This window comes from Parasteatoda tepidariorum, chromosome 4 (assembly GCF_043381705.1).
Source record: "Parasteatoda tepidariorum isolate YZ-2023 chromosome 4, CAS_Ptep_4.0, whole genome shotgun sequence".
Lineage (NCBI taxonomy): Eukaryota > Metazoa > Arthropoda > Arachnida > Araneae > Theridiidae > Parasteatoda > Parasteatoda tepidariorum.
The window spans coordinates 42,166,445-42,178,987 of record NC_092207.1 but is presented as its reverse complement, the minus strand read 5'-3'; the positions used below and the strand labels follow the sequence as shown (position 1 = coordinate 42,178,987).

Sequence of the window (12,543 nt, the reverse complement as noted above, 5' to 3'; positions counted from 1 at the left end):
CGAATACTATAAAATATTCTTAATAATTCCTAGTAAGCTTTGGATTTATTAAAAAAAAAAGTTATGACCAAATGTAGATGCTGACGAAAAAATTGGCGACGGGATGACGAATGGCAGAAATTTTTTAAATCGCCATTTGTTATATTTAGTCGCCCTATGTTCGTTGGCGGCTGTTAGTTTTGCCCTATATTCTATAACATATTTGAAGATATTTTTGGCAAAAGAGCACTACAAATTTCATAACAAAAATTATATTTATATATCATTTTAAAAGAAAAAAATTCCTTTACAACACAAAATATCACAATTCATTTCGATTATGAAATGATCTTATTAATTTTCACTACAAATTAGATTTAAGTACATAGTTTATTTTTAATATTAATTAGAATGACTCACATTTCATTTTTATTATGAATTAGCACATCATATTATTTTTTTATTATAAATTTGCATGCATTTTTATTATAAACTTTCATAAATTCTTATTATAAATTAGCATATTAACTATTTTGAACTGTCGTCTAATAATTAGAATATTCCTTTTTCTTAAAGTTTTGCCTCACCTTGTATGATTATTTGCTCAATAAAGAAATGATTGTTATACATCCAATAGCTTGGCAATGGCGAACTTCTTAAACTAGGTGAGTCAAAAGCTTAATATATAGTCCAGTTTTACAGAATGCCAATTACAGTTAGAAATTAACAGTCAACATATTGCGCTTAGTTGGCTTAAATTATAATTACTTGGTTTTTCAAAAAAATAATATTGTTTTAGCATGTTAAGAGAAAAAAAGTAGAAAATTTCAGAGAACGACAATACTGATTATTATTCAAAAAAAGTAGGTACTAGGTAGCTTAAACAACCAATTTTTTTTTTATATTATACTTTATAATATCCTTAAAATAATTAAAAACACATGAAAATATCACACATTAAAGAATTTTTTAAACAAAAAAATGGTGTTTGTAATATTTAAGACATTATCACCATTAAGGCATTAATATGATTTTAGAAATAATGTAAAAAAGCAAATACTGCAATGAGAAAAAAAAAGTATAGTCCATACTACCAGAATATGGTAAAATTTATCGTGTTTCTGGCATTGTGGGAGCAATAAAAAGCTCGGTAATTTTAATCGAAGCTCTTTGGTTGTGATTTTGGTAAAATTAACAATGAAATATGGTTTTATAATAAGTGATACAATTTGGTAAATAAGGTAAAATATGGTAATTTATTATGATACCTTAAAACATGGTATATAAACCATTTATTTGATTAAATTTACTTTGCAGTCTTGTATTTTTTCTAAATGTGTAGTTATTAGAACTATGATTTCAGAAACCAATCCGACAAACCATTACGATATGAACGGATGAGCAGTTTAAATATCAAATTTATGTTTTTTTCTTTTTTCTTTTAAAATTTTTTTTTATTTATTTTTAATAAATTTATTTATTTTTTAAATTTATTTTTTATTAATTTTTTTATTTATTTATGTCATTACTATGCAGTACGGTAATTTTTTAAATTTTTTCACTGTGTACAGAATAACAAAAATTATGCAGGATGAGACGAAATATTGCTTTTAAAGAATTAAACTCATGTACATTATCAGCAATGAAATAATATATAAAATATCAGACATTTAGAATGGAAAGACACATTAGCAAGAACTGTTTTAGTATTCCACTTTCAAAGGCAGAAAACGGTGAAATCGGAATTTTTACACGAACTCACAACAGTGTTAAAAAATCAATACCAAAAGATCGCTGAATCGATAATTTCATTTGAATCATATTTCGATTAGTTCGCCATTACCAAGCTAGCATTGTTACTATCATATTCCTGCATCATATCTACGCATGAAGTTGTTTACTTCTCTCATCCGGGCCTTGGTGTTTTTAAGCAATGTCTCGTATAGAGAATATTTTTTATCCTTAACTACAGTATTGAATTCTCTATACGCATAGTGAAAGTCCAGTAGAGTGGTAGTTTCAAGTGCATATTGTGGAATTGTTGAAGGAACAAATTCCATTGCCATTCTTTTTATGCGTGGTTCACGAACATTCATAGCTGTTTCGAAAAGTAAGGAAAGACCAAGGCTGTTTTTCCCCACGTTTGATGGCGTCGTAAAATTGTAAGGATCATCACTTCCGTAAAATCTGCAAAAAAAATGAAAAATAAATAAATAAAGATACACATTTTATTTAAATTAAAATTAATTTCCAATTAGAATTCCCCGTCAATTGCGGAACTGAAGATTTTTTTTGTTAAGAACCATTAAATTAATTCTATGATCATTAAAATTTGTTCAGTAGCTCTAGAGATATTCAATCAAATATGAAAGTACTCTTGAAATTTGAACAACAGTTTACATTAAAAAGCTAGAGTACTAAGTGCTCAAAAAATATACATGTTCACGAAAAAATTGCTCACGTAAAAAGATGGAATTCATCAATCCAATCCTTTTTATTTACCTGTCATAATCTTCTTATGGCACACATTAAATCATAAAAATATTAAGTGGATAGGAAAGTAATGTTGTTTCGGTTTCATTTGATATTTGTTATCCAGATTTTATTTTTAATCAATAATGTATTCATCCTCGTTAGCAACAGCCTTTCAATTCCAAAAAATGGATAGAAAAAAAAAAGAATTGGTTCCTAAGATTAAGGAATATATAAAGGACCGAAACGACATTACTTTCCGGTCTCTCTAATCATTTTGATAGTTTTTCATGGAGATATAATTAAAACATTCAATCATGAAGATAACTCTTCTAGAAATAATATTTACCTTAACAAAGTTAAAATAAAGCAATTTTCGTAACGATGAAAATAGGCAAACACTTTTTAATTTTATCATAATAGGTATTTAAAAGAGCCTTTTAATTAGCTTGCAACTTACACTTAATTAGTATAAAGTTTCATAAAAATTTCAAAAGTGACGATAACAATTTTATATTTAAAATGATATGAAATATCAAACTAACATTACTGCCACGAGATACTAATTCAAAATGTTTAAAAGTAAACATACAGATATGATTACTAAATTGTTTTGTGTTCTAGGCCAGAGGTTTCCAAGCTTTTTTCATCAACGTATTACCTACAGCTTATAAAACTGTTCACGTGCTATCTAAAATAAAATAATTTATAAATATTAAATAAGTATTTTTTTAATATTGGAGATTATCGAATTTTTATAATTTAATAATCATGTGACATAAATTGATAAAATGAAAATTGCATATTGATTTTTTAAAATTATACATTTTTATTGTGATTTTATTATGATTTGAACGAAATATTTCATTTTTGCTGCTTTTCGAAAATGTTTCTTCGTCATAGAAACTACAGTTTTCTATGCAAAACGAGTTTTCTATGCTTTACGATTTTGTGCTTTTCTTAAAGGTCTTTTCAAATAGTCAAATCTGTTGAAAATAAAGTTTTCTTCATATACTTGCTCAAAACAGTTTTCCAAAATGATTTGAATTTTGAATTTAAAAAAAGAAAGAAATGATTTGGCATTTTTCATAAAAAGAGAAGACAGATTCTTTATTGTCTGCAAAATAAGATTTGTGCCGCTTTCCAGTTTTTCACAGCAATCAAATCAGTTAAAAAAGGTTTTCTTCATACACGTGTTCAAAACTGAGTTCTAAAAATTGATCTGGATTTCGAACTTTTAACGAGAAAACAGATAGCATTTCTCATAAAAGAGAAAAAAAAAACATAACACAGATTCTTTTACGTATGCAAAATGAGATTTGTTCGGTTTTCCACGATTTCGTGCAGTTTTTCACATCAATTAAATCAGCTGAAAATAAAGTTTTCTTTATGCATGTGTTTAAAACTGTGCTGAAAACAATTTTAAAAAATGATTTGCATAGTGCATTGAAAATTAGGAGAGATGACATTTTTCACAGAAAGAGAGGACATGGATTCTTTATTGTCTGCAAAGTAAGATTTGTGCCGTTTTCCAGTTTTTCACAGCAATCAAATCAGCTGAAAAATGTTTTCTTCATACACTTGTTCAAAACTGAGTTTTAAAAAATTTTAAAAATTGATCTGGATTTTAAACTTTAAAAGTAAAAAGAGATAGCATTTCTCATAAAAGAGAAAAAAAACACAACACAGTTTCTTTAACGTATGCAAAATTTGTTCGGTTTTACACGATTTCGTGCAGTTTTCCAGTTTTTCACATCAATTAAATCAGCTGAAAATAAAGTTTTCTTTATGCATGTGTTTAAAACTGTGAACAAAACAATTTTAAAAAATGATTTGTATAGTGCAATAAAAATTAAGAGAGATGACATTTTTCATAGAAAGAGGGAAAAAATATGTGACATTAGATTCTTTAATGAATTAAAAACGAGATTTGCGTTCCACGATTTTAAGGGGTTGTACAGTTTTTCACAACAGTCAGATCAACTGAAAATAAAATTTTCTTTACACACATGTTTAAAGCTGTGTTCAAAACAACTTTCAAAAATTATTTGCATTTTGAATTTAAAAATCAAACAGCGATGGCATTTCTCATGAAATGAGAAAAGAAAAGCATGGTATAGAATCTTTTACGTATGCAAAACGAGATTCGTGTTACACGATTTTGTGTGTATAGTTTTTCACAACAATCGAATTATTTGAAAACGAAGTTTTCTTCCGACACTTGTTCAAAACATTGTTAAAAACAGATTGAAGAAAAATAGATATGAGATAACTTAAAAAAATTCTTTATCAGCGAGGATATCAAAGCAGTCGGTGAGCAAACTCATTAGTCATAAGAAAGCAATAAAAATGTCAAGGTTTTTTAAAAACTGATTTTTACACTGTGAAAAATTCTGGTAATAAGTACCGGCGCTTTGGGTGCATCATCCGTAAAATCCATTTTTGCCGTAAAATATTTTATCGTAATTTTTACCCTAATATTTTTTTATTAGAGTGATTCAGTACTTTTACGGTAAATATTACGGAGAAAATTACGGTGTATCAGTTTTTGTTTCGTTACATGTTCCGGTAAAAAAAGTATTTTACAGTAAAAAGTACCGACACTCTGAGTGAAGGTATTTTTTTACCGTAATTTGATCCCGATTTTTTTACTGTGTAGTTACGTGACTAATACTTTTTTGACCGCGACGTTTATTTAAAAAAAAATTGTATTTTAAACTAGCGGAGCTTTATTGCGTATGACCTGTACTTTTTCGACATTCCAAAAGTGGCTCACATACTATTGGTTGGAAACCATTAATCTAGACACTTCAAATGCATATTACCTTTCATGATATCTCCCTCCTGTTTCACCGTTACTGAATAGACAAAGTTTATATAGGAATGCCGGGTTCTCTAATACTGAGGGAGCTGTGATAACCACACCAAGGAAGAACATTCCGAATGCGTAGATACCAGATCTATAACCAGAAAAAAGATCTTCAACCTGATTTACTAAAGCTTCATTCTTCTTACTAAAGAATATTTGTCTTATATTTTCATCTAAAACCTCTCTTTCGGTGACCATTTTCTTCATTTCATTAAATAACTTATCCTTTTCTACACACATTTTTAATAATGTTCGGACTTTGTACGTTGTGTATAGTTTGTTTCCTAGAAGATATGCTAAGCAACAGTGAGGTACATATTTATAAAAACATTGAAAAGCTTCCTCTAAGAAGGACGAAATCGAGCTCAGGAGGGAACTTGAAGTCTCATTTCCAAATATTGAATTTAAGCTATCTGCTAAATGAATTATTGGAGGTAAAAAATTCAAATAGGCATTGATAGTTGAGTTTTTCTTCTCCTTTGTACTTAAATCCATCAGCAGATCAGTTATTTCTTCAATTTTTTCAGTCCACTCTGATGTTAGTACTATAAGATCTTTTGAAGGAGGGCTGGGCAATTGAGGATGTTCAAGTTCAGGGTCATTAAAAGCTTTCTTAAAGACCAGACAACTTAAAATGGTGATAACTTCATACAAACTAAATTGATCAGTCTTTTGTTGTTGTCTAAACATTTTATTATTTGGTACTGACTGATTATTCTGATATTGAGAAGGATGAGATTCACTAGCTCTTGTGTTAGACTTTTTATGCACCTGCAAAAAAAAGGGTATAACATGTGTATTTTATAAAAATAGGAAATTAAAAAGTTATAATCAGATTTGTAGCTGCGCATAAATTGCACGCACATAGAACATTTAATATAAAGAAATAACATAAATAGAACCAAAAAAGAACTTAAATAAATAAAGGAAAGCAATTAATATTTTTAATACAAAAATAAAAAAATAAATAAAATAAGGAGAGTTTTAAACGAATAAAAATTAAACAAAGGAAAATTAACCAAGAAAAGTACAATTTCTTTTTCAACCTGCACAGTTATACCTGTAAAAAGTAAGTGCTTTCAGATGCTATATTAATATTGTCACAGCAGCATGTGCCGACACAATATCGGGACAAAACAAGAGACTGATTAGGTAATATATAATTTAATCAAGCAAAAACAACACAGGAATTGGAAATAAAATGCACAAAATAAACACAGATAAGCGTTATTCCTTCCAGTTATAACTTAAATAGTTAGCAAAAAATTATCAACACAGATTTTTCTTCTCTCTGTTTATTGTAGAGTTTATCATATAACATAATTAACAAAAAACGGAAACTGAACTAAATTAAACCGACCCAATATAAAGTAAAAAATATGCAGAAAGAAACTTCAAAAAATACATTGTTCTGACATTGAAGGGGAACGTCCATAATGTTTATAATATCAGGGAAATACTTAAAGAGTTTTCACTGTAATGCTAAAGCATGCGAAAACGAAGCATGTTTATTAAAGCGTAGTAACATGGCAAGACTTACCAACCTAACTGACTAATTACATAATGAGGTTCAAATACTCGTTGACGATTTGTTGATGTCGTAGAGCAGTGTTTCCCAAAGGTACGCGTATCCCCAGAGGTACGGGAACAGTTCAGCGGGGGTACGCGTTCTTATGCGAAATATCTTGCAACAAACAATTAATTTCAAAAATTTTTATTTAAAAACAAAGCTAGCCATGAAAATTTATGATTATGTATTTTTCTATTGGCTATTTTTTACAGAGTTAACAGTTAACAATGAGTGATGTCAACAGCCAGTTGTGATTTTTAACTTTTGTGCAATTTTTTATAGTAAAAAATTAATTCATTTTTTTATTAGTGGTACACAGCGTTACGAAAAATTTAGAAAGGGTACACAAATGTCGTAAGTTTAGGAAACACTGTCGTAGAGGAAGATACTGTTTAGCAGAACTAATTTATAAGTTTATAATACCGGTTTTAAGTAACATAAGCTCACGTGATCTTGTTATGATTCAATAATTAATAATGAGAACAAGCAAATTAATAATAATAATAACAGTAAGAATAATTATTATAATAGTAAAATAATTAGCAAATATAATTATGTAATGTAAGAATAATTATTAATTGTAAGAATTATTATTAAAATAGCAAGAAAAATTATTATTATTATTCAGTTAGAACTATAAATATAATCGTAACATTGATATGATAAACAAAAGTAAACAAAAATATGACAAACTCTGTAGATTTTAATGAATTTTTTGTTTTCTTTAACTGTTAAAAGATCTATTCACTGTGAGTTGAAAAGATGTCCTTCCTCATTGTGACTCGAAACTTTGGAAATCGTGTAGAGATGATGTCCCAGTGCATTGTCTCTTTAAGTATTAGATGTTCAAATTTATGATACATAATTTATTCTTAATCAAGCTGTATTTTAGGAACTTTAAATAATCAATAGCAACGCTTATGTGCTTGNATCGTAATTGTCTATGACATTATTAATTGTAATTGATTGATTTTCTAATTGTCTCTTATTAAAATAACGATGTTACGTGCGTGAGTCTAAAATTAATTTAAAAATAAACAGCATTTTTCTAAATTTAGCATCCTCTAAGACAGTGTTTCCCAAAGTGTGGTACGCGTACCCTCAGGGGTACGGGATCAGTTCAGCGGGGGTACGCGTTCTTATGCGAAATATTTTGCAACAAACAATTAATTTCAAAAAATTTTATTTAAAAACAAAGCTAGCCATGAAAATTTATGATTATGTATTTTTCTATTGGCTGTTTTTTACAGAGTTAACAGTTAACAATGAGTGATGTCAACAGCCAGTTGTGATTTTCAACTTTTGTGCAATTTTTTTATAGTAAAAAATTTATTCATTTCTTTATTATGGTACACAGCGTTACGAAAAATTTAGAAAGGGTACACAAATGTCGTAAGTTTGGGAAACACTGTCGTAGAGGAAGATATTGTTCAGCAGAACTAATTTATAAGTTTATAATGCCGGTTTTAAGTAACATAAGCTCACGTGATCTTGCTTTGATTCAATAATTAATAATGAGATCAAGCAAATTAATAATACTAATAATAGCAAAAATAATTATTATTATGGCATGAATAATAGTAAGATAATTAGCAAAAATAATTATGTAATGCAAGCATAGTTATTAATTGTAAGAATTATCATTAAAATAGTAAGAAAAATTATTATTATCAGTTAGAACTATAGATATAATCTTAACATTGATATAATAAACAAAACTAAACAAAAAATATGACAAACTCTGTAAATTTTAATGAATTATTTGTTTTCTTTAACTGTTAAAAGATTTATTCACTGTGAGTTGAAAAGATCTCCCCATTGTGACTCGAAAGGAAACTTTGGAAATCGTGTAGAGATGATGTCTCAATGCATTGTCCTTAAGTATTAGATGTTCAAATTTATGATACATAATTTCTTCTTAATCAAGCTGCATTTTAGGAACTTTAAACTTGTTTGATTTAAATACCGTTTAGTTTATCTATTCCTTTGATTATACTTTTATCAATGCATTTGATTTTTTTTTCATCTTTTAAATTAACTTCAAGACTTTTAACGATTTTCCTAATTACTTATATATTTTTCAGAATATTTTAATCCATGTATATAGTGGCTATGTATCTATGTATATGTATATAGTAATGTATACGATACAATATAGTGGCTGCAGATGCATGTAGTATATATATATATTCTGAACTTCACTTAGAAAACAGTAAAATTTTTCGACACTTAGTTTAATTAATTGCGAAAAAAATTAATTCGTATCTTACTTCAATTTTTTTGATGCTGATAAATCTTACTGTTTAACATTTTATAGACTGATAAGAAAAAAAGTCTTCTGATTGCTATTGATGATAAAAATGATTGCGAAATATTCAATAGAGATTGCATAAGAATGTCTCAATCTAATTTATAGAACGGCATCCAAAGGAATATTAAAAAAATATCAAAGCAATATTTTTATAATTTTTTTTACTGATATCAGATAACAATCAGATATAAGTACAATTTTTTTCTCAAAATATCTAATAGAAGTAAAACAGAAATTAAATTGTTGTATTATACTTTTAATACTCTTGTGTAATCTTTTTGCTTCGCAACTATGCTTTCTACGATTCTTTCCACTTCATAATTTTTAATTTTATTAAACAGGGAATCTTTTATTTTACTTCAAATAATTGCCACTATTTTTTAAAAAATAATAATTCACAGTTTCATGCGTGAAAAATTGCTGAAAAGTTTTATACATGAGTTACCAAAACCTTGCTGTTAGTAACAGGGGGTTCGAAACCTAATTATTAGCATAAAATTGCAATTAGTTGCTCTAATGACTCTTTTTATATCTATGTCAATGACAATTTGTTTATTCTGTTATAACTTTTAATAGTAATAACTAAAAAATAGCTTAATGAAGTTAATAATTATCGAGAGTTTTTCTATTTATTCATTTAATAATAATAAATGCCAAAGTAATTATCGATGCTGACCGTCAATTATGTAATGATAATTAATAATGTCAGAGATTTTTTTTAATAATAGTTGATATTTTATTTTATTTTATAACCGTCGTCCCAATTTTGAATTTATGGCTACCGATGTTCAACTCCGTAGCCTTGCAATTTTGAACCCAATCCAGAAGACAAGTGAATTCTTGGATAAAAGTATGGTGAGGAATTTGTTTTCGTTGAGGACTCTTTTGAAGGAACTAACCCGCATTTATTCAACACGGAGAGGAAAACCATGAAAACTTCGACGATTAGCCTGTCAGCTAGGGGACTCTAACCCATGATCCGTCTATGACTAAGAATATGTTGCGTCCACACTGCGGTCTGTGCGAGTTGGATGTGGAATTCGTATCGACCAGCCACCGATGGATTTCGAACCCGGGTGACCTCATTAGAGGCGAGTGCCCTATCACTTGAGCCACCAAGGTAAGAGCCTACCCAATTTTGAGTTAGTAGCCTATATTAATAATAGTCGTTAAGATTATTAATAATAGCCGATTGAATACTTTTCATTTGTTGTTCATAACAGTTACAGTTTATTAATAATAACCGGCTACTACTAATAATTTCTGGCTATTTATAATAATTATCGGTTACTAATAATAATTACTGGTTATTATTAATTATCAATTTTCACTGAGAAGTAATAGCTAATTTTTCAGTATTATTTATTACATTAAAATAAAACTGGTTACTTTTACCGCTGGTTACTATTTACGATGACGGGACTAAGAATTACTTTAACCTTTACCTCAAAATATGTACCAAAAAATGGTGACAAGGACACTTGTGGATGAATATGGTGACACACAAAAATGGTAACACTTTCAAAGAAGCAAAAATTTGTCAAAAAATCGATCTTTTACATTTTATATTTTTGAAATCTGGGCATTTAACTGAACATTAAAAAAAAAAATTCTGGAATAAGAGCAAAATTGATGAAGTTATGGCCATTTCAGTTTTGACCACGCCCCTTTGTTTACATTTTCTTGTCTGCAGGTAACTGTCAAAATTAGTTTCGTTTAAAATTAGTTTTAAATTAGTTGAATATTTTGTTAATTTTTGAAAAAAAAATTAAAGTATATAATTATTAATCTAGTTCATTAGACAATATTTATAGGCAATTATATTAAAAACAAGAAATATTTGTTCAGAAGTAAAATTTGCAATGAATTGCAATTTTTTAATTTCTTAAATTTTGAAATATTTTTTTGAAATTTCGTATAAAAGTTGTTTTTAACAATATAAATGTATTCTGAAAATTTCAAGCAAATCCTTTGACAATTTCAAAAAAAAAAATTTGAAAGTCCCTTGTCGCCTTTTAATAAATAAAATAAAATTCTCATCACAATATTTATTTTGTTACTATCAAGCAATTAATCGGCATTTAAACAGTCCATTCACCCTAGTTATTAATAAAACATGCTTAAATCCTGTTATTTTTGATAAGAATCCTAATATTTAATTTATTAATATTTTATTAATTGTTATGATTTTTTACATTTATAGAAACACTTCTTTTTATGTCACAGATTTAGATTTTAAACTTTGAGAGATAAGAGTATTATTGGATTTTTAAAATATTTTGATTTTTCTGTGATTCAAATTTCTATGATTTTTATTTCCAATAATTTGGTATTATATTTCTATTTGCTATATTTTTAATAAAAAGTATGATTCAATTGTTATTAATGCAGTTAAATTTTAAATATTGTACTTCTTTGTTAAAATTGCATCTAGTTGGACCATTTTTTAAAAACATCGATAAAAAGTCATTAAGCAAAAGTAACAATTTAAAAATAAATTGATTTCAAATAAATGTTTTTAACTTAAGGACTTAACTATTAAATCACTATTATACTATTTCTATTATACCATGGTTGTTAATCGATTAACTAAATTTTGAGATAATTAATTTACATTTTATGCGAACCATCTTTTATAGTTTTTAATTCAATATGCGTGCCTTGCAAAATGTTGCAAAATTGTTATTATTTGTAAAGTTATTTACTACTCAAAATATTTTAAAATATTCTTATGAAGTTTATATGAAAACTCTAAATTAATACTAATCAATAAACTAAGAACTGTCTTCTAAGGTTGTTAATCCAATATGCGTGTTCTGTAATAAATTATTAAATTGTAAAGTTGTTAACCTTTTGTAAAGTTTTTACTATTTAAAGTATTCTTGTAAAGTTTATATGAGAAGTCCAAGTTAATATTAATCAATAAACTAAGATATGAAATAACCAATTTAAATTTCATGCAACCCATCATCTACGGCTGTTAATCCAATAAACGTGTATTGAAGTAAATTGTTAAGTTGTTTATATTTTGTTATGTTGTTTATTGTTTAAAATATTCTTATAAAGTTTATATGTAAGCACTAAGGAAATACTAATCGATTCTCTGAAGTAACTAATTTTCATTTCATGCAATCCATTTTTCATGGTTGTTAATTTAATATGTATGCTTTGCAATAAATTGTCCCCATCTAAAGTTTAAAAGTATCTAGTAATAATTGTATACCATTTTTATTTTTTTATTGAAATGTATATGAATGTAGAATGTATAAATAGCAGTTTGAAAATATCCTTATGCTAAAAGAATGTTTTTCAACACAAGGTAATTATTGCTTTAACACACAA

At 27.2% G+C, this 12,543-nt stretch overlaps 1 protein-coding gene across 3 annotated transcripts in view; it reads right to left on the bottom strand.

The window, feature by feature from the left end:
- Window positions 1-1,455: 1,455 nt before the first annotated feature.
- The window catches only part of LOC107440751 (uncharacterized), a 37,187-nt gene continuing 26,099 nt past the window's right edge, over window positions 1,456-12,543 (bottom strand). For all 3 annotated transcript variants that reach the window (XM_016053764.4, XM_043038728.2, XM_043038727.2), the window contains exons 2-3: window positions 5,277-6,091; window positions 1,456-2,166 (exon numbers count right to left, since the gene is read on the bottom strand). In XM_016053764.4, coding sequence (XP_015909250.2) covers window positions 1,842-2,166; window positions 5,277-6,091 — 1,140 coding nt within the window. In that variant the 3' untranslated portion in view covers window positions 1,456-1,841. The remainder of the gene's footprint in view (window positions 2,167-5,276; window positions 6,092-12,543) is intronic.